The 23,529-nt window shown below is 40.9% G+C and overlaps 1 protein-coding gene across 5 annotated transcripts in view; it reads left to right on the forward strand.

Annotated features, from left to right (window-relative positions):
* The window catches only part of DIS3L2 (DIS3 like 3'-5' exoribonuclease 2), a 386,722-nt gene that overhangs the window by 147,503 nt on the left and 215,690 nt on the right, over positions 1-23,529 (forward strand). For all 5 annotated transcript variants that reach the window (XR_009009011.1, XM_007184723.2, XM_007184727.3 and 2 more), the window contains one exon: positions 23,376-23,476. Coding sequence is in view for 4 of the 5 variants with exons in the window: in XM_007184723.2 (XP_007184785.1) it covers positions 23,376-23,476 (101 nt within the window). In the remaining variant the exon portion in view is untranslated. The remainder of the gene's footprint in view (positions 1-23,375; positions 23,477-23,529) is intronic.

Raw genomic sequence — 23,529 nt, forward strand, 5'->3', positions numbered from 1 at the left:
GGTTAGGTTGTTTATTTCAGATTATTCTTGTTTCTTGAGGAAGGCCTGTATCACTATAAACTTCCCTCTTAGAACTGCTTTTGCTGCATCCCATAGAGTTTGTGTTTCCGTTTTCATTTGTCTCGAGGTATTTTCTGATTTCCCCATTGACCCATGTTGTTTAGTCTTTACATGTTTGTGCTTTTCCCATTTTTCTTTCTGTAATTGACTTCTAGTTTCATACTGTTGTGGTTGGGAAAAATGCTTGATGTAATTTCTGTGCTCTTAAATTTGTTGAGACTTGTTTTGTGGCATAGCATGTGATTTATCCTGGAGAGTATTCCTTGTGTTCTTGAAAAGAATGTGTATTCTGCTGCAAACAACTTTATTTAAACCTGTGATTCTCAAGTTATTTGGTCTCAGGACACTTCTATGTTCTTAAGAATTATTGAAGACTCCAAAATGCTTTTGTGTATGTAGGTTATATCTATCAATATTTCTGTATTTAAAATTAAAACAAAGAAAGCTTTAAAATATTGCAAAATAAGTGTACTTACTTCTAGTTGTGTTTCTGTGTACATTTAAGGAAAACTTCAGATTTTAAAATAATGATTTATTGGGCATTAGTGAGGTTGATGATTTATAGTAGATAAAACCATAGTCAAAATACTGAGGAGAAAAATGGAATTAACTTCTAAAATATACTTGTTTGTACTTTAAATTGATAATCTTAGAAAATTCTAGAAAACACAAGAAGACATAAGCACACATTCTATTGGTCATTAGAGCAGGGGTTAGCAAAGGTGTTCTGTAAAGGACCACATAGTAAATATTTCCAGCTTTGTGGGATACACCAGAGACAGAGACTTCTGTGTCACAATTACTCAACTCTGTTTTTGTAGCCTGAAACTGGCTGTAGAGAATATGTAAATGAGTGGACATGGCTGGATTTGGCCTGTGGGCCAGTTTAGTTTGCTGACCTCTACTTTACAGACATGAGAAAATGAGAGTGAAAGGGACAAATAATGTCTTAGTATTATTATGAAAAGAGTCTTGACCTTGTGGGCCTTTGGCAGGATCTCAAACCACACTTGGAGAACCACTGGTTTAAGCTTACTGAAATTGATAGTTGATGCTGAACAAGACTTTAATGAATGTTTTAATTATTTACTGTTAGGAAATGCAACACTTCTTCAGTTCCTTAGTTTCTTGTGGTTACTGGATTGGTTTTTTGCCCATGTAGTGCTAATTAAAATAATTTAGGTAAAAATCTGTTGCCTCAATTTTTGCTCAATTGTGGGGTCTTTTTTGGGGACTGTTTGTGCCCCATTTTGCTGTTTTGACTATAGTATGGTCTATGTATGTCTTAGTTCATCAAACCTGTTCACAATGTGAATTTTGAATCTTACATCTTCTTAATATGTTTAATAGTTTATATATAGCATTATTGCACATTAGAAAAAACTTGAGTATTAGAAAAAAAACAATGAGTATTTTGTGTTCTTTAGTATTAATTTGAAAGGAAATTTTTTCCAGCAATTTCCTACATGTAATTGTTGATATATAAGAAAGCTATTGGGGTTGTTTTGTGTATCTTTAAACTGGATACCTTAATGAATGCTCTTATTATTTCCAATAATTTTCTAGTGGCTTTGATTTTCTAGGTATAAAACAATTTTATCTGCAAATAATAATTTTGCCCCTAACTTTCTAATTTGTGCTCCTCATTTATTACCTCATTTCATTGGCCATTGCTTTAGGAACTGTATTACATAATAGTGGTGATTGCCTTCTTCTGGACTTTAATAGGAATGCTTCCAGTATTAAACCCTCAAGCGCAGTGCTGGTTGTTGGCTTCAGACCTAGTTAACCAAGTGTCCTTTTTCTTTTTTAACTAAAAGTTTCTATTGGGAATGGATATTGAATTTTTCTTTCAAGTGCCTTCTGAGCTTCTTTCAAGATTTCGGTTTTTTCCCCCCTTGGCTTGTTTACTTGATGACACATAACATTGAATAATTCTTGTATCCCTCATACAGTCATGACTCTCATTTGGTCATGGTGTATAGCATGTTTTAACATGTAACTCAGTTCTGTTTGCTAATATTTATTTATGATTTTTGGATTTAAAATACAAAATGTGAGATTTGTCTGCAGTTTCTTCTTATTGTGCTGTCTTTTTTGTGTTTTGGTATCAGGCTCTATTAACTTTTTGGGAAGAACCGGGGAGCCTTTCTTTTTCTCACTGCTTTGGAGCAGTCAGAATAGCATTGAGAATGATCAAGCATTCTCAATACTTGAAGCATTTAAAGAACTCATGGTTGGAACATGGGTTAGGGCTTTCTTTAGCTGGCAACTTTCTCCATGTGTAATGATTATTCGTTTCTGTAGGGTTTTTTCCCTCTTCTTGCATTAATTTTGAAAATGCAAAATTAAAATTATATTTTCCAGGAAAATCATACATTTTAGCCACCTATTCTAATATTTTAGAATAGAGTTGTACAAAGTTTTTTCAATTAATTTCCTCTGCATCTATAATCAAACCTTTCAGTTTTCCCCTCATTTTTTATTACACTAGGAAGTGACTTGTCTGTTTAATTTTTAGTACAAATGTATTTCTACTATTTTTATTTATTGTAAGTAATCTCTACCTTTATCTTGTATTCCTAAGGACTTTCTTTTAAACATGTTAAGTCTGAGGTGGTCATGTATAGTTGGAAATGTAGGTTGAAGTTCATGTCAGAGGTTGGATTGGAAATGTAGTTTAAAGCGTCATCGGCATCTATTCAGGCCCTTGAAGAACCCCTCTATTCTAAGAGTTTCTTTAAGGGACTGTCAGAGGACGGGGGCCTACCTGTTCTCTTCTGCCATCTGAGTTTCCCTCCTTGAAAGCAATAAATATTATCACACTATTCGCTGCCCTACACCCTCTATAAGAAACAGAAACTCTTGTGGTTTTAAAAATCTTTTGTGTGTGTGATAAAATATATATAGCACCAAATTTGTCTTTTTAACCATTTTTAAGTTTACAATTCAGTCCCATTAATTACATTCATGATGTTGCACAGCCATTACTGTTATCTAGTACTATTCCCACACTTTTTATTATCATGCTAAACAGAAACTCTATAACCATTAAACAACTCCCCATTTCACCCACCCCAGCCTCTGCTAACCACTCATCTACTTCCTCTCTATAAATTGCCTCTTCTTGATATGTCATATAAGTGGAGTCATACAATATTCCTCCTTTTGTGTCTGGCTTATTTCATTTAGCATAATGTTTTCAAGGTTCATCTATGTTGTAGCATGTGTCATAATGTCATTCCTTTTCATAACTGAGTTACTACTCATTATATTGAATATACCACATTTTGTTTATCCATTCATGTTGCTGGACACTGGTTTGTTTCCACCCTTTGGCTATTGAATAGTGAGTAATGCTGAAGTGAACATTGGTGAGCAAGTATCTGAGTTCCTGTCTTCAATTCAGTTGAAATTATACCCAGGAGTAGAATTGCTGGGTCATATACTTAGCTGTTTGAGAAATGTGGGTGTTTTTAAAGGAATTTTTAAATTGTTAAATACATAGTTATTAGAAGGGTTAGCAGAGATAGAAAACCATGATGAATTATAACAATCTTGAAATAATAATATTTGTTCTTTACTGAAATATGATCGGAGCTTGTCCAGTTCTTTCTCTGGCTTGTCATTTTCACCTTCTCCTCTTCTCGTTTTTTATCATTGAGTCAGTCCTACCTATTTTCTCTTTGATGTATCAACAGACCTAGGGAGCTTGGGTTCCAGAACATTTTTCTAACATTACAAGTAATTTATTTTATAGAATATACTCTGCCCCAATCCATTCCTTACAGCACCTAGGAATAGACATACCTGTCAGCCTTCTTGCTAGTACTTAAACACCAAATTATTGGAATAGAAATTTAAATAAAAGCAAATAATCTATATTAAATGTAGTTCATGCTGTTACCTGGAAACAGAAGTTCCCAGGCCTCTAGTATGCCTGTCACTATGTGTGCCTGCCCTTCTCCTCAGTAGAGGTGAATGAAGACTTGAAGGTCTCTGGAGCCACCCCCCCCCCCGCCCCCGGTTCTTTTAGCATCTTTTGCAGTATTGCACTCCTGATTCTCTTGCTTGCTGTCCACTTTTAGCTTTATACTTGGCTCCCTGAATTACTTAATAATCTACTTTTGGGGGGCTTACTGGTAATAAAAATGTAGATCAGCATCTTTGTGTGATGGTATCATTTTCTCCTTATTTCCAGTCACCCTTGGAATCTTTCTTCCAAGTCTGTCTACTCATCCCTCTCTCTGGTACTTTCCAGGTCAGGCTAGTCCATGCTAGTGACAAGGGTCATATCTGTTTACAGTTGCATTACTATAGAAATTATAAAATTCTGGACCTACATGAGTCCTACAAGATCAAGTACTCTCCTTGACGTGTGTTAGTCCACCCCTCGGGGCTTCCAGTGGAGTACTTCACATTATTTATAAATATTTCATGACACTAAATGAAAATAGTTCATTTGCTTTAAGACTGCAAGGTCAACTTATTTTACTTTTGATACAAATGATACTAGCCTACCATGGTAACATTGACTTTTCTTGCTGATCAGAGGTTCTAATTAACAGTTGTATGTTTTTGATTAAAAAACAGGGTAACAAATTAATTTTTGATGCAGTTAAGTTACTAAAAATACTTCAAAGTGTGAGATCTTAGGCAAAAATTAATTTTAAAAAATGTATTTTAAAAAATTCTGCTCTGATTAAAAGGTTAGAAACAACTGATCTAGTTCACCCCTTTTTTTTTTTTTACAGACAAGGAAACTGAGACTCAGAGAAGTTACTTGGCATGTCCAGTGTCCCACAGGAAGTTAGTGAGTTTGTAAAAGAAAAACACCTTGTACCTCAAATAACAACAGACAGTTTCTACAAATGGGTTATATTTTTTGAAGAGGAGATCATGCCAGATCAATTTAATTTCTTTCTAAAAGAATATGTTGAGTATTGTTCATTGCCCATCTAGAGCCTATTCCCCTCTTTCCCTTTCCTATATGCACCTAGATTTTCATCTGGACATCTGCCCCTTCCCCAGATTCCTGGGACTTTGAACTAAGTTGACCCCAGCTGCCAAGTTTTGGTTGCCTTATACCAGTTACTTGGTTACCTTATGCCAGTAGAACTTTCTGTGTAGCCACTTAGTCACATGTGGCTGTTGAGCACTTGAAATATGTGACTGAAAAACTGAATTTTTAATTATATTTAATTTTAATTAATTTTAAATAGCTACATTTGGTTTGTGGCTACTGCATTGGGTGTTGCAGCTTCAAACCATTTCCTCTTCTCATAGGCACATGACCTAAGCAGTCTAATCAGGGTGACTCCTGCTTAGAATTCTGGGATTAAGTAGTTTCCTGATGGATGTGAACATGAAACATTTATCCCTGATTGGTACTAGAAGCTATCCTATGACTAGCCAAGTGCTGTGGATAGAGGAGTGGAGAAGCAGAAAAAAATCTGGGCCCCTACAACCATTAGAGGGCTGGGCCCTGGATCAACTGACCTTGAAGCCTGTCTTCCTTCTGGACTTCTAATTGCATTAGCCAGTGATTCACCTTTGAGATATAAGCCAGTTTGTGTTGAATGTTCTGTCATCTCAACTAAGGGCATCCAAGGAGATACAGAGGGAGTGGCAAGCCACGCATTCTGCCCCTTACTAGGAAGAGAAAGATGAATGAAGAGTAAAATCCAGATGCTTGTCCTTGAGGTGAAATTATTCCATAAGAGGAGATAGAGTAACAGACGTGTGTTCTGGATCTTGACTGCCTTAGTCCCCTTCCATGGAAATTGCCTTTACTAACGTGGTAAATGCAGTCTGCCCTGTCCCCAGGACGTTAGTTGGATCATGAGTGGACCCCTGACCTAAGAAACATCAATACAGTGACTGGCCAGTGACCCATTAGATTTTTTTCTCCACAGCTTGAGGACTCTGGGGTAACAGTGTCATGTGGAGTGAGGGCTGGAGACAAAGTCATTAGGGAACAGAGGCTTCTAGAAACCACAAACAGTGCACAAAGAGAAGAGGAACAGATTTGCAGAGGGAGGGAGGGACCATTCAAAGAGGAAGGGGGAGAAGGTGAGAGGAGGAGGAAGAGGGAGAGAAAATAAGACAATTTGCTCTCTAGGCCTTGAAGGATGAGTAGTTTTCCAGGCGAAGAAGGGTCAGAAATATTCTTGGCATGAACAGGGGCACAGAGGTGGATAGTAGGTAGAATAATATCTACAGTGGGAAGAGTGCAGTATGCATGATGGGGAGTCTGGAGGGGAGGCTAGAAAAATAGGCTGTGGTGAAGTTTTGTCCAGTTATCTGTGGCTGCTAAGAGATCTGGGTAATGGGAAGTCACCCAAGGTTGTTAAGGAAAGGAGACTGATTGTTAGGAAGAGGGGAGAAATTGGGGCATGGCATGGGACCAGTTAAGATGCTTGAAGACCTGACTGAGAGCAATGGCAGCTGGAATGCAGAAGAAGGGATAGGTAGGCAAGATATTTCAGAAATAGAATCGTCAGAGTTCGATGGTAGATCAGATATGGGACTTAAGACAGAAGAACGTTCAAGGATGAGACTAACTTGATATCTAGTTTAGCAACTGCATTGGTGTTGACATTCTTAAATGAGAAAAATAAGACCAGGTATGAGATGGACTATGAATCTGGGTTCTGATTATATGTTGAATTTGAGTTACATGGGGGACACTCAAGTTGTAACATCCAGTGGGCGATTGGAAATAGAAATATCGACCCAGAGGAGGGATGGTGAGAGTTATAGATCTGAATATTATCAGTTGAAGCTATAGGAAATTGGTGAGATTATCAGGTAGATGGTCCACAGTTGGAATTACCTGAAGTAGTCATTATCCTATAAAACCAAGGCATAAGCTGGTAGATATGGAAAACTCAGGCGCAAGGATGGAGGGTGGGAAGTAGCTCTGATAAAGATTTTGAGAGCCTTGTACAAGACCTAACAGAAAAATGTATAGAACTAAGAAGGAAGTGATGAGTATTTTTAAGAAATGAAGGAATGCCTCTCTTTCGTTAGTGGATATCAAATGATTAAAGATTATTTTTATTTAAAAAGACTGATTCTCACAATTATTTAAAATAACCTTTATTCAGGGAGAATCCCCTCTTTTTTTTTTTTGCATTTAACCATTATTTTGAAAGAATGGATTGAAAGAGAAAAGTTCAATTTGACATTATTGAACTGGGAAAATGAGAATCATTACAGGTGGGGATGGTTAATGTCTTCATCCCCACTTCCCTCGACCTGGGATTCTGAGCACTTTGGTCTGTGAAGTTAGTTTTCAGGTCATCAGACTCCAAGAAGGGAAGGCCCAATCAAGTAGCTCTTCCCCTTTCACCCCTCTAGGCAGAATTTGGAAGCTTTATGCAGTAGAATAATGAAGCCTTTTTTGTAACTTAATGTTTAACCTGCTTTCTTAAGGTTTCTTGTGGGTTTTTTTTTTTTTGCTTTGATAGAGACCCTTTCTTAGCCACTATGCAGAACTATGATTCATCTTACTGGCATTGATTACCCCTTTGGGTCACTCTAAATAATGCCCATTCTCCCTTCAGAACTACCAACTAGATTTTTCAAGTCATGCAGCAACATGTCAGGGGAAACCTTTGCTTGACTAATGGAGTATTGGTAGCTATAACCTGTTGAGATTTACAAAAAGTTGTTGAAGACTCCAACTAAGCCTATTGGGGGGGAAAAAAACTGGCTTGTGTGGCTCTGGATGGGGAGAGGGAACTGGGTGTCCTACTCTGGGTGTAGAACCGCCACCATTAAGGACAGATCTTATTTAACATTTTGCAGTAGAAAATTGTCCCTGCTTTTCAGATACTGCTTAAAAAAAAAAAGGCAAACTAAAAAATAAATGAGTCACCCCTATCCCTTTAAGTGGAACCAGCCTCCCACCCCTGCACACCCTTTTACTAGGCCCCTGAGTAAAGCTCAGCTGCATAGTAAAGTCTCTCATCTCCGCTCCCAGTTAGCTGACCCCTGTTTGGCCAGTCCCCTCAGCTCTGACTCATTTGCTTGAGGCAGAGGCAGCAATCGAGTATAAACTTGATAGTCTTGACTTGGGATCTAATGTTCATTTTGACCCTCCTTATTTCAAAGCTCTTTTGATATCAGCTTATATGGACTAAACTATTGTACTCTTGACTCTACAGTTCACCCAGGCCTCACTGCACCTACTCTTCTACGTATAAATGCTCCTTGGGCCTACCCTGCTACATTTTGGCCAGGATCCAAACCTGTTTGGCTAGCCCTGTTTGCATCTCCACCAGGGAAGGAGGAGCCAATAAAATGTGGCAACACTCCTAGTAGGAAACAAAAAAGTACTGAACAAAAGCTCTTGCCAATCATTCTTGCCTCTTACTGCTTCATTTTCCTTATTTGTAAAAAAACAAAAACAAAAACAAAAAAAACTTCATAATAAATACCTGCCTTGACTTCTTCACAGGTCCTTGCATAAATCAAATGAGGTAATGGAAGGGAAAGTACCTTAAAAAGAATAAAGTATACATTTAGTTATGGGCATTTTCCAAATCATTTTTTGAAGCCTGTCGCCTCTTGAAGCAAGAAGTGTCAAATGAATCTTCCTACAGAGGTTCTCAGACCGCATGATGTCAGTGATGAGCTCTGATGGCTCTTTTTGGCAGTCCTTGTCCACCAGGGGTCTCCTGCCTGTCTCTCCAGCCTATGTTCTTTTTTTAAAAAAATAAATTTATTTATTTTATTTTTGGCTGTGTTGGGTCTTCGTTGCTGTGCGCGGGCTTTCTCTAGTTGCAGTGAGCCAGGGCTGCTCTTTGTTGCGGTGCATGGGCTTCTCATTGCAGTGGCTTCTGTTGTTGCAGAGCATGGGCTCTAGGCGTGTGGACTTCAGTAGTTGTGGCTTGTGAGCTCTAGAGCGCAGGCTCAGTAGTTGTGGCGCACGGGCTTAGTTGCTCCGTGGCATGTGGGATCTTCCCAGACCAGGACTCGAACCCCTGTTCCCTGCCTTGGCAGGCGGATTCTTAACCACTGTGCCACCAGGGAAGCCCCCAGCCTATGTTCTTGCACCTGCCCACTCAGACCTCACATCCAAACAAACCGGGCCTTGTATTGTTCCTAAGCACTCACTTCCCTCTTCTGCCTTTGTGTCTCTGTGCCTCCTCTTTTCTGCCATGAATGCTGCCTAATTCCCTGACTCCTCCTGTGAAAATTCCTCTAACCTTCAAATGTCAACTGTCGTTTTAAATGTGTATTAATTATTTATCGCTGTGTAACAAATTTGCCACAGACTTAAAACAACACGTTTACTATCTCACATTTTCTGTGGGTCAGTAGAACATAATAAGAAATATATATTTGGCTTCTGCCCCTGCTTCCTGACACAGAGCTCCTAAAGACCTTTGAATTTCCTGAGTGATAGCGATGCTAGGAGCATCTTTTGTTCTAATACGTGGTCTTTGACCCTGGTTCCTTGACACAGAGCTTCTAAAACCCTTGTCATTTCCTGAGTGATGATGGTGATAGGAGCATCCATTGTTCTATGAGGCAACTCTTGGTGGACTCCTGGATAGCTTCCGGATGGGGTTGGTCATGAAATGATTCTAATCATTTCAGGCTATGGTTAGAAGCTTGACATTTTCAGCCCCACCCCCATCCTTCAGGGAGTGGAGAGAGGCTGAACATTGAGTTAATATTTGATCATGCCTACATGATGAAGCCTCCATAAAAATTTCTGAACTATAGGGTTTGGAGAGCTTCTAGCTTGGTGAATACGTCCATGTGCTGAGAGGGTGGTGCACCCCTCGACTCCATGGGGACAGAAGCTCCTGTGCTCAGGATCCTCTGGGCCTCCTATGTACCTCCTTGGCTATATCCTTTATGACATCCTTTATACTAAACCAGTAAATGTAAGTTAAATGCTGCCCTGAGTTCTGTGAACTGTTATGACAGATTATCAAACCTAAGGATGGGGTCGTGGGAACCCCCTCAATTTGCAGCCAACTCAGACAGAGTGTAGGTAATCTGGAGGCCCACTACTTGCATTTGGGGTCTGAAGTGGGGGGGTGGGGGCAAGCAGTCTCATGGGACTGAGCCCTTAATCTGTGAGGTCTGTACTCACTGCAGGTAGTTAGTATCAGAATTGACTTAAATTGTCGGACACCAGGTGGTGTCCACAGAGACTTGCAGAATTGCTTGGTGTGAAAAACCCATACATTTTGTATCCTAAGTGTTATGAGTAGAGGAAACAAGGTTCCCCTTTAGTCAGGAATCTGGGCGTGGCCCAGCGTGGTCCTCTGCTTCAGGGTTTCTCAGAAGGTTGCAATCAAGGTGTCAGCCATCTGAAGGCTCTACTGGGGAAGGGTGTTCTTCCAAGTTTATATGGTTGTTGGCTAGATTCAGTTCCTTGCGGGCTTTTGGACTGAGGACCTCACTTCCTTGCTGGCTGCTGGTGTGGGCCTCTCTGTATGGCAGCTGGCTTCATCAGATCCAGCAAGGGAGAGAGTCTGTTTTCAAGGTGGAAGTTACAGTCTTATGGAACGTAATCATGGAAGTGACATCCTGTCACGTTGGCCATATTTTGTTGATTAGAAGCAAGTCGTTAGGTCCTGCCCACACTCAGAGGGAGGGGGGCTATAGCACGGTGTGAGAGCGGGAGCTGTGAGGATCACTGGGGGCCGTCTTAGAGTCCGCTCAACCACAGGGTGTTTTCCCCACGAGCCTGTACTTATTTCTTCCAACTAGATGTGTGATCTTTCCTTTCCGTGACTCTTCTTACTAGGTACTTGTTTCTTTTTTCAGTTCACATTCCGTGACTGATATTATTATGGCTGAATATTTTCTTTATTTCCTCATATAACTGTTTTTGCTCATCTTTCATCTACTTTCAACCCCCAGAACAGTCTTGTACTCAGCAAATGTTCTGCAAAAGATTACCCTTCCTTTCCTTCTTTGAAACTGAGGAAGAACCAAACTAGTTGCTTTCCTGTTTAACACCTGAATCCTTTTTCTCCACAGCAGCCACATAGGATCCATTATAAAACCTTCAGATTCGTCAGTTTGGCATCAAAAGCAATGACTCATCCATGTCTATATAACCTGGCTGGAGTGATCTGCCTGATTTGCACTTAGAGCTAGAGGTTGTTACCTTATTAAGGAGAAGCAATTTTCCATTAAAGATGCTTCAAACATTAGCTATTTTTGAGTGGTGTATTGTTCTGTTTCCTAGGGGGCTTGCTGGGTCTCAGAAATGATGCAGCCTATAAGAATTTTTTCTTCTTTAACCTACCTGTTTTCATTTGCCTGGTAATGATCATTTTGGAGTCCTATTTTTAGGTAATAGGAACTGAATTGATAAAGAGGACTGACTCTTTAGAAGCAGCATTTTAATACTTTCCCTTTTGCCCAAGCAGTGGGCTGGATCTTATTATCCCTGTTGGAAATGTTCAATAGGATGAAATATCACATGTGCTTTAAGAGACTTAGAACATGAGAGAGATATATGTTTGATATATGTGGATCACAGGCTCAAAACAGAGCAAAACTCATTTACTTTAGCTTCCCATGCTTGTGGGGGGGGGGAGGCCAGTCTCTACTTAACCCTCTGTGATAGCTCAGCACCTTTTTCATTTCTTGAAGTTTTGATGGATAGCTAGCCTTTAGAAGACAGGTAAAGAAACACTAGTCAGATTTTAGTAAACACTGTGCTTCTGGTGTTGAAATGATCATGTCACAATAACAGGTCAAGCTTGTTCCCTTTAAGAAAAACTCAGATGGAAGTCAACTTAAACTTGGAGGAGTCATTCATCTGTTGGGAAAGATGCAGAATTAGTAAGTTAAAGCCAGCTACAGATGGGAGCACATAAGTATGTGGGCCTACATTTTGGGTCTTTTGGGAGCCATGAAGCTAAAAGCCAATTAAAGCTTTAGTAGAGAGAAATTTAAAAGTGGTTTCTCCTGGGCAAGAGAAAGATTTGGAGCAGAGAGTGCTCAGAGAAAAGCAGTGTTGATGATGTAATTAATACAGTTAACAGCTGGGAATGTGAATCAGTGCGAAGCCCCATCTGAGAAGACCCTGTGAAGGACTCAGGTTTGGGCACGAAAATCACTCTATCCAAGGCACAGCTTTAACTCAGGAACCTGAAGGTATCTTCATGGTCAGCCTGGGGAGAAGGGTGACCAAGTTCTGACACATGAGTCCCCCTGTTCTTCATCTCTCACCAGTCTGTAAATTAGAACAAGGAAGGAAATTTGGGTAGTGAAGGGATTTTTTTCCTTTTAACGCTTGAGTATTAGCTTTCTTTTCATTCATTTATTTATTCTGTTACTCTTATATGAAGTCCTTCTTTCCCCAGTCTATAGACATCTGTCTACTTTCAGACAGTGTTATCATTGTTATCATCTAATTGATATTCCCAATCTCTGCCCCAAGATGTAGAACCATATCTCCAGCTTGGGTAAAGGACGTGATCATACTTATATCCCATTGTCACCCCAAACTCAAAATGGGCCCAAGAGTTGATTGACTTCTCTCAGTATCTTATCATTCAGGCACATCTCTCAAAAATCATGTTTTCTTTTCCATTCTCACTTCCATTAATCCTGTTCAAATCCTGAAGGCTATGTGGCATCATGGGAAGAGGATGAGACTTAGGTTTGAATCCTGCCCTTGTCATTTCCTAGCTGGTATCCATGAGCAAGCATGTTATTTGATGTTCGTGAGCCTCATTCCCTAAGTGATCTTTTTGAGCCTCATCTCTAAAATTGGCATGGTAGTACTTGCCTGCCTCACTGGATTACTGGAGAATATTAAATCGGGCGGTGCGTAGGAGTCATCGAACACAGTGCCAGGTGCGCGCCATAGGTGCTCAGTAACTAGTTACTGTTCTGTAAATGCTTTACTATTAATATTTTGAATGCGTAGAGTGCAGCGCCTGGCGTGCTCAGGGCCACTGTTTTGGGAAGCCATTCGCATGTGATCCTCCCCTGGGATTGTGGAACCCAATGCTGAATATATTAGGTGTCCTCCACCTCCCTAGCACTTTTCAACAGATGAATTGGCTTCTACGTTTCAAAAAACCAGAGCTGTGGCCCGCCCCCTTCCCCTGTGGAACCCCCTCAGCTTTCTACTTAGCAATGGCTTGTGTCTAGACTCCTTCCCTCCTCCATTTATTTTGATACAATGAAGTTGGCATCTCTCTGACCTTCTGCCTGAGGTTAATCCTTCCTTCTGGGTTCTGGGTCCCCTCCCTTCCTGCCCAGGGTCCCCTCCCTTTCTTTGTTGTGCCCTCTTCAACCACACCTTCTTTAGTGATTCTTTCCTATCAGCAATTAACTGTTCAGGCTTCTCTTATCTTAAAAAAATACAAGAAACCATGTGTGATTTCTTTCTCCCCCTGCAGCTTCCACCCTGTGCTGTTCCCCGCCTTCACAGCCAGCCTTCCGGAGCCTGGTGCACACCCTCGTCTCCGCAGTCAGTTCCCCGCACACGACTTTCTGCTTCACTCCATTTCCTCCTGTGACCTTGTCACTAAGTCTGCACTGCTGACCATACTTTTCTTACTGAAACGCATGCTTTCTTTGGCTTCTCTGACTTCACATTAGGCTGATTATTCTGCTACCTTTCTGATCACACCTCAGTTTCTTTTGCAAACTTTTCTACTTGTGCTTTCTTAAATAATGTTGTTCCTCACTGCTCTATCCTAGGCTGTCTTCCCTTCTGATTCTGAACCATCTCCGAGGGAACCAGTCTACTTGTTCATTTGTCCTCTGTACGCACACGACATGCTCATTTCTGTCTCCAGCCCAAAACTCTCTCTTAAGCATCAGATCTAATATCCAACACCTCAAACTCTCTGAGTCCGACTGAACTTATATCCCCTCCCGATTGCCTGAAGATGCTCTTCCTATAGCAGGTCATGGCTCATTTGTCTAGAGCAGTGGCTCTTCACTTTAGTGGGCGTCAGAGTCCCCTGGAAAGTGTGTTCAGATGGCTGGGTCCCATCCCCAGAGGCTCTGAGTCAGTAGGTCTGGGGTGGGGTCTTCTGAGAATTTGCATTTCTCGGAGTCCCAGGTAATGCTGATGTTGCTGGTCAGGGGACTACACTTTGAGAACATCTGTTATAAGGAAATTAGGCAGTTTTTCCCATTCCTTACTCTACCCCTGTAACTTCCCCAGCCTCTAGTTCCCAACTAGCATCTGAATAATCTTGTCAGTTTTGCCTTTTATAATAAATACCTCTCTATCTAGAACCCTCCATTCCCTCTGCCACTAGTCTGATTTATTGCAGTAACCTGCTAACTGGCCTTTCTGCCTCCGGTTTCACTTTTAAATCTGTTCCCCATATAGCAACCAGTGTGAGCTTCTTAAACCATAAGCCATTATTAGTCCCCTGACTGCTTTCTTCCATAGCTCTCCATTGCCTTTGGGATAAACCCAAACTTCGTAACGTTGACCTGGCCTCTGCCTACCTATGTGGCACCATCTCTTCTCCCTCCTTACTTTGCACAGAGTTCACCAAGCATACAGAGAAGCACATGCAATCTAAATACATATTATATAGCAATTATTGAGTGCTTGCTGTGTTCTAGCCACTGTGGCACTTTTGCACACATTAACTTCATTTAATCTTCCCACTAACTCTATAAGATGGGTTACATTATACAGATGAGGAAATGTGACCCATTTTATAATGTTGCCATCCCTGTGTACCAGTCCTTTCCAGTCAGTTGTGTCCAGGGTAACAGGGTTGGATTCACTCAAAACTGACTACCAAGAGCTAATGATAATAACCATGACAACAACATGAGTAGTAATATCTAACAATTTTTGTTAATGTACTTTGTGCCGGGGCACTCCGTGTAAACATAACTCATGTATACTATTCCTGATTTCCAAAGGAGGAAATTGAGAGAGGGAGTAACTTGTTCAAAGCCACAAGTTCAAGATCACAGGACCTAGGTTTGAATTTAGGTCTTGTGACTCCAAAGCTCATGCTTTTTTTTTTTGAAAGTTTCATGACTTTTTAAAAATAATTAATTTTTGGCTGCGTTGGGTCTTTGTTGCTGTGCACTGGCTTTTCTCTAGTTGCGGCGAGCGGGGGCTGCTCTTCGTTACGGTGTGTGGGCTTCTCATCACAGTGGCTTCTCTTGTTGCAGAGCACGGGCCCTAGGCACACAGGCTTCAGTAGTTGTGGCTCGCGGGCTCTAGAGCGCAGGCTCAGTAGTTGTGGCTCGCGGGCTCTAGAGCGCAGGCTCAGTAGTTGTGGCTCGCGGGCTCTAGAGCGCAGGCTCAGTAGTTGTGGCACACCGGCGTAGTTGCTCAGCGGCATGTAGGATCTTCCCGGACCAGGGCTTGAACCCGTGTCCCCTGAACTGGCAGGCGGATTCTTAACCACTGTGCCACCAGGGAAGTCCCAAAGCTCATGCTTTTAACTACTCTGTCATTTCTGTGGGTGGAAGCAGTGAAGTTATTTAGAGAGCTGTTTATCACTTGGCATCTTCTAAAATTTAAAATCCTTCTATGTCTTTAAGTGAACTAAAAAATTTTTGGCAACCCTCCCATCCTCATTGGAACCCACCCACATGCACCTGTCTTTCTTCCAGATCTCATCATACTGTGGTAAGAAGAGTTTGGAATTGGAGTCATACTGGGTTCTGATGCCATCTCTACTAACCATCTCCTTGGATGAACCCTGGGATAAATTACTTTACCTCTTTGAACTGCTGATTGCTATAAGAACCAGAATAGTAATGCTTCCCTCATGGGGTTGCTGAGAAAAAGAAATGTGAGAATACCTGTCTATTCTCTCCATCCCTTGTGCTTTTGCTTAATGTAACATTGGGCATTATCACAGTAGCTTCCTTGTTGTGTTTCCTGCACAGATCACCACTGCCCCTCTCCTGTTCTTAACTCCTGTCACTACTCACTAGGCTCTACACTGCCACCTGAAAAATATTTTTGAAATACAAACTCTAGTGACTTTCTGTTGATAGTAATGGTGAACTTTTATTCAGACATGCACCCTTCTACTGAAACAACCAAAAATATTATTTAGATAAAATACAAAAACCAAACCAAACCCATCCTTCTTCTTAAAGCATCAAAGAGCTCACAGGCATTACCAGGTTAAAACTGGGGTGGAAAACCCATGCAAGAGTGCAGGTTTGACCAGCGGTTGTGGGGGACAGAAATAAAGCCCAGATTTCTCACAAGAAGCTGGGACCCCAAAGGACTGCACTGTCACGGTGAGGGTGGACCTGAAACATACCAGCTCTCTTGTGGAATTGCAGCCCAGGTTCAAGATGACTGGCTCAACCAAGGACTCTCAAGTCTTGAATTGGTTTATGGGCTGGTTGTGCCTCTGGGTGTCTGGCAAAATCAAGTGGAAATTCTTTCAGAAGGAAGGTTTCTTCTGCCTAGGCCTCAGATTATTCAGTAACCGGCACGTAAATATAACCAGGCACCCAAGGAAACCATACTCCAAGGGCAAGAATCATCAGCAGCCACAGACAACAGAAACAGCCCTTCATAAACGTCATCAGATATTGGAATCATTACCATCTATAAAAAACTGTGTTTAAAGAAACAAAAGATAAACTTGAAGATATCTGCAAAGAATAGGAAACTATGAAATGTGACATAGCAAATTAAAAAAGGAATCAAATAAAACTTCTAGAAAGAAACATAACAGTAATGAAATTTAAAACTCAGTGGATGAGGAAAAGTATATATTTGATTAAATATTTTAAAGAGAAGAACCTCAATGGATGCATTTAACAGAAGATTGAGTAAAGCTGAAGAGAAAATTAACAAACTGGAAGACGGTCAGAAAAAATTATCCAGAGTATAGCATGGAAAGACAAATAGAAAATGCAGAGGGAGAGGGTAAGAGACATAGAGAATAGAGTGAGGTCTAAATAAGTTTAATTAGAGACCTAGAAAGGAGATGAGAGAGAAAATGAGCGAAGGTGAAATTTAAAGATAATGGCTGAGATTTTCCATAACAGTTGAGATACCAAACCACAGATTTACAACCAATGATTGTAAGTAGAATTAAAAAAAAAAAAATCCAAACTTAGATACATCAAGATGAAACTACAGAAAACCAAAGGGAAAATCTTAAAAGCAGCTAGAGAAAAAGACAGATTATCTTCAAAGGAGCAATAGACTGACCCTTGACTCCTCATCAAGTATAATTCTGATTATGTTATTCTCATATTTTTCAATGGCTTTCCATCCCTAAAACGTAAAATACATGCTCTTCAGCATGTCATGTGAGGCCTTTCGTGGTCTGGTCCCTGCAACATGTTTAGACACAGAGAACCTTTGTCCTTCTCATTTTACTCTTGATTATGTGCCTTACACATGGTCTTCCTTTCTGGAATGCTCTCCATGCCCATCCATCTAGCCAGCTCCTACTCAGCCTTCCCGTTTTAGCTCGGGGGTTCACTGTCAAACTCCCTGGCTCCCTTCTCACTGCCTTTGGGCACACTGCTTGCCAGCAGTCACCAACTCCATGTACTTCAGTATTTGTTTGCATTTTGTTTCATTTCTAGTACACGAGTTTCCGAGGACAGAGCCAGGGTCATTTGTAGTGCCTGACACTCCACAGATATTCAGAACCTTCATTGAGTTGACGCCAGCATTTCAGGGAGTCCCACGGCCACTTAAGCAATATCTTGATGTAGGTTTTCATGGCTCTTCCCATGATGCTCTGATTCTTGCTTGTGTGGAAAACAGGCTGCCACAGTTAGCACCAGGATCCCTGAATGATGTCTTCGGCTGGCTCTACCCCTTCAGTACTTCCATTTCCTTGGTGAAACTGGAATAACAATATCCACTGTACCTGTTGTATGAAGTTATGGTGTGGATCAAATGAGGTGATGTATGTGAGCACACTGTGAACGTTCTGTGGCACTGTACAATTGCAGTAGCTTTATTTCAGGGTGAGAGATTTGCTTGGGCTGGCAAACTTGCAGCACAGAAAATGATTCTTTGTTTGTTTGTTTTTCATAGTCACAGGAGACTGTTTCCTTATTTTTTTAAAAATTAATTAATTAATTAATTTTATTTTTGGCTGCGTTGGGTCTTCGTTGCTGCGCCCGGGCTTTCCCTAGTTGTGGTGAGCAGGGGCTACTCTTCGTTGTGGTGCGCATGCTTCTCATTGTGGTGGCTTCTCTTGTTGCAAAGCACGGGCTCTAGGCACTCGGTCTTCACTGGTTGTGGCGTGCGGGCTCAGTAGTTGCGGCTTGAGGGTACTGGAGCACAGGCTCAGTAGTTGTGGCACACGGGCTTGGTTGCTCGGCGGCATGTGGGATCTTCTTGGACCAGGGCTCAAACCCGTGTCCCCTGCATTGGTAGGCGGATTCTTAGCCACTGTGCCACCAGGGACATCCAGAAAATTATTCTAACATGAATGTTACCTTGCCCTGTGAGGACTTGTGTTGTCATGCCTACATTTCACTGGGGAGAGGGGCCCAGAAAGTAACTTTTCCTCGTTGGTTGATTTTGAGAGATCTGAGGGGAATTGTTTTCATGGACCAATTTATATTACAGTTTTCATTGAGTTCTTGGTGGAAATTGTAAATTTCTGTGACCCTTCATTCAGAGATGAGAAAGCTTGGATTTGTCAGAGTTTGTCACTCTTTTAATTGGAAAGATTGAAACACCTTTTTGCCCAATTCCTTGCTTTTTTCTTCACATTGCCTTTACTTAGTATCACAGTCTAATCATCTGAAAACCTGATGAATTTGTCAAGTGTTAAGAATCAGCCTTGTTAGTCCATTGTTTGTGTATGAGAAGGCCAAATCAGAATCATTTTTAAGGAAGTGGCAATGCCAACTCCAGCAAACCATGGTGTTTTACTTTTTGAATGTTTAAAATAGAAGTTTCAGGTAATCTGTATAAAGAGATTAGGATTTTACTGGATTTTCCCTCCTAGAGTGTTTTTTTTGGAGAATATAGTGAGCAGTTGCTTATATTTGTAGTGTGTCCAGTTTTTAGAAAATTCTGTTTTTTAGATGAAGAATTTTGGTAGTCACTAGTTTCTGGACATTTTTAACTGGAAGGGGCCACAGAATGCATGGGGCCGGCTCTGCCTTCAGTTCGGCAGACTGAAGGCTGTGGGGAAACATAACCTTTTCCTTCGTTGAGGACTGCCGGCAGCTCTGCCCTCTTCTAGTAATTCATCAGGGAGTTTCGTCGTTCTGTGAAAGCATTTTCCCTGATAGTCAATCAAAAGCTCTTTAACTTAAGCCCCTTTTTTTGTGCTAAGTCATTCATAGTGATGGAGACGCACTTTGCAGCATCCTTCTCATAAATCTCTCTCAAATCTTGCCTCTGTTCACTGTCACTGCCACTGTCTTAATTTAGATTCTGATTGCATCTCATCTAGACTGTAACCCCAGCTTCCTAAGCTCTCTGCTACTATTGTCTCTCCACTCTGGAACGCTACCAAATTCATAGCTCTAAAATGTATGTGTCCCTGGCCTTTATAGTGCTTTGTAGGATAGTATCCAGGCTTATCAGTTTCACTGTCTGGACCTGTGTGTTAGGAAGTATGTTCTGCTGAGAGTGGCTTTAAATCCTAAAATATCAATGGCTTAAACAAGAAAGTTTATTTCTATCTCACAGAAAAGAAGAACAGAGGTAGGCAGGTCAAGGTGTATAGGTTAGCTCCATAGTCTTCAATTCTGCTGTGCTGCTGTGCACAGCAGGATGCACTGTTGTCCTGTAGCCTCCAGGACCGAGATGAGTGCTTGAGGTCCAGCTGCCACATCCACACTCCAGCCAGCGAGAAGGAGGAAGAGGGGAAGGCTGCGCCTCCATCCTTTAAATCACAGCACTTCAACCTGCGTCTTACTGGCTGAAACGTAGACATTCAGGCCATGCTTAGTTACAAAAAGACTGAGGAATGTGGTCTTCTAACTAATACTAGCTAAAAAAAAAAAAAAAAAAAAGGGAGTTCTGCTTAGTAGGAAAGAAGAGAATAGATAATTGGGCAGTAACTAGAATCTCTGCCATAGCACCTATCCCACCTCCCCACCAGGTTTGTTCCTTTCCCCATCCAGTCCCTTCCTGCCCAACACTTGTGTCCTCAACCTGTTAGTAGCTACAATGAATCTCTTACTAATCCTTTACCATGTCAGGCTCTTTCACAGCTCTGGGCCATTGTACAAGTGCTGGCCTTTACCTGGAATGCCCTTCAACTTTCTTTTCTCCAAAACATCTGTATATCCTTCAAGCCCAACTCACTTCCTCAGTGAATCTTTCTTATTTCCTTAACACTGACAGCACATTACTTCATACTTGAGGATGTATCAGTGGAAGAGCTTCAGGAACTTAGTAGTTGAAGAGACTTGGGTTTGAATTTCTTCTCTGCAACTTGGGCTGGAAAACTATAAATATGGAAGTTCTTGGCATATAAATTATACTTAGAGCCATAGTGCAGATCTCTCTTCTTGAGTTCCAGATATTCATGTTGAACTGCTTACTCAGTATCATCACTTGAAGATCTCACAGGTGGCCTCTCAAATAGAACCACCTCTGAAGTAGAACCCTTGATTTTCACCGCCTTCTCTAGTCTTTCCTGTACCAGTAATGCCTCCATCAGCCTAGCTGCCGATGTCAGAAAGCTTGAAGCAATCCTTTATTTCTTATATCTAATAATCCTTAAACTCTCACATCTAATTACCACCAAAGTCTATTAGTTCGACTCCAAAATATCTCTTAAATTGATCCTATTAATTCCATCTCCAGTGCCTGTATTGTAGCACTATCCTCTCGTGTCTGGACTTTGGCGATAGCTCTTAACTGGTCTCCCAACATCCCCTCTTAGGTTGGCCGAGTCTCAAGTTAGGCAGTCACTTTCTTGAACAAAATCCTTAGCCAGCTTCCTATTGTATGTAGGTTTAAACTCGGGATTCTTAACTTCTGCACGGCCCCATCTGACTCGACTCCTGCTGCCTCTCGTTTCCATTTGCAGCCGTGCCCGTTCTTGCTCACTGTGCTCCAGCCACGTGGTCTTTCTGTTCCTGATCGTGCCAAGGACTTCCCGCCTCCACCCCTTCCCAAGTACCATTCCCCACTCGGGGTCTTTTGTCCCCTTCCTCCAAGGGCAACTCCTACACACACCATCCTCATATCTCAGCGTAAATGTCACTTGCACACAGGGCCTTTCTCTGACATCTTAATCTAAATCATATGTTCTCTGCTCTTCCTCCTTGGGAGTGTTCTTTCATTCTTAGCATTCATCACAGTTTATAATTCTATATTTATTGAGCGCTTATTTATTGAATATCACTCCAACATTAAACTGTATGTTCCATAAGGGCTGGAATCATCTTTCTTTTATTCACACTGAATCCTCAATGCCCAGTGCTCAGTAAATACACATGGTATAAATGAAGAAACAAATGATCTTGTGATTAAACAATGCGATAGATTTCTCTCATTAAATTGACAACTTTGCTACTTGGTGTGGCAAGACGTAGTTGTTGGAAACCTGTTAAGGTGATTCACTTTTCTAAACTGGCAGTGTGTTTCTTCACATTCATTGAACGTATCTGTGGTGCTCACCTGTAAGGCTACAAGCTTCAGTTTAATTTATTAGAGTGCATCTTTGTCTGAACAAAGCCTTATTTCTGCCAGGATATCCTTATGAACACAGAACCTGAAAAGGTCATGTGCAAGTGTGATCTCTGAAAATCATAATTGGGCCCACTTGCATGGCTTGCCCTCTTTTTTTGAATGCAACCTGGCATAACCTTTGGAACAGAAGACTTGCTTGTTGTTGGGATGGAATCTGAAGCCATCAGTGACCGTTACAGAAAGCCGCATGCCCAGGATTTGGGCTGTCTTGGAAAAACCTTCACTACCCTGTCTTGATTGCCAGCTCTTGAGACCATAGACTTGAGACTTGAAACTCGGATATCAGATATCTAGGTAGAGTATACTTGTTCATGGTAATTCCAGCCTCCTAATCTTTCCTGAATTACCTCTTCTGTAGAACACATTGGCAAGATATGTTATGGAACTGGTCAACAACTTGTGTGGGTTTTTTTCTCTCTAAGAGTATAAAAGATGTTGTTCTGAAAGCATCTGATGATTTTGGAATCCTGAACTTGGTCTAAAATAAAAGATGAACTTGGATGATGTCCCTCTTTTACAGGGTGATAAAGAGGGTGATCGACAATGGGAAAGTTTTCATTTGTTTTTCTTTTTAGAAAACAGAATTCTGCTTTCAGTGGGCACTATGGTAGGTAGATTTTAGCATAGATGGAAAAGCATACAGTTGATTGTTCTTAAGCCCCAGTAGGTCAGATCATGTCAGTGTTTCCAGAGTACGCCCAGAGTAAAGTTGGCTTTTAGCTGAGCCTTTGCTAAGAGGCAGCCAGTCCTGAAAAGGATTTATTTATTTATTTTGGCCTTGGTAATGTCTAAATGATGATAAGTACAAGTCTCTCTTAGCTAGCTGGAGTGGGTCCCACATGAATTGGTTGTGACCCCTAGAATCCAGAAACTCCAGTAGAGTTGGATAAGAATATTTTGTGGGGGAAATCTAATGTAACACATGAAAATATAAAATATTAAATGTTCAGAAGTTTGTAATTTGCTGCTTTTTTTCATGAGTGGTTTTAATACTTCTGGTCCAGAGCCTAACTCCCTCTTTAGTGGTTTCAGTTTCTTGGGTGAATGTGAATTTTATAAGTTTTTTAAGAAAGGAAATTAAACATTAAAAGACTTTAAGTACTTTACTCTTTATATAATGTCACTAAGAAAAGCCAGGAAAATCAGGGTTGGCTTTTTTATTTGTTTATTTAATAAATATAATCTATTTTCCACCATTTTGTTTGTTATGGCTGTACCAAAGTACTTTTAAAAGTTAACATTTATTTTGATTTTGTTTTATTTCAGCAGATGTGCATAATAAGTTAACCTATCTCTATTCTTCATTGTGGGCTGGGGCAGTGTATAACATTTAGTTATTTTGGCATTTTGACACATAGGCGATTTAGTTTAATTCAGCATAATTTGATGCTCTCCACTTGTATGATGCCTAACATATGAATAATGTTAAATAGATAAAATGCGGCCTGCTGAGTGTGAGCATTACTACAAGTTAGTGACGTAATTGACCTTAGCCAAGTCACCTAACCACTGTGGGCCTGGGTTTCCTTTTCTGTAAAATGAGTAGTTTGGGGTAAATGGTATCCAAGAATCCTTGCAGCTCTGAATTTAAAAATCCCATGAGTCTGTATGCCTAATAGGTATGTGTCTACCTGATTCCTCCTCCTCTTCTTTTCTCTTTTTTTTAAATTAGGAAAAGAGGATGCTGGTGCACCAGTTACAAAAGACGAGGACACCTTCATGTCACAGGACACAAGAGCTTTACCAGAGAAGTCGCTGCAGAGATCAGCAAAGGTCTCTGCCTGTTTTCTTCACTTGTCTGGCTGGTAGCTGAGCTACCTGTTGGA

The sequence above is a fragment of the Balaenoptera acutorostrata genome, chromosome 8 (genome assembly GCF_949987535.1).
Source record: "Balaenoptera acutorostrata chromosome 8, mBalAcu1.1, whole genome shotgun sequence".
Taxonomy (NCBI): Eukaryota; Metazoa; Chordata; class Mammalia; order Artiodactyla; family Balaenopteridae; genus Balaenoptera; species Balaenoptera acutorostrata.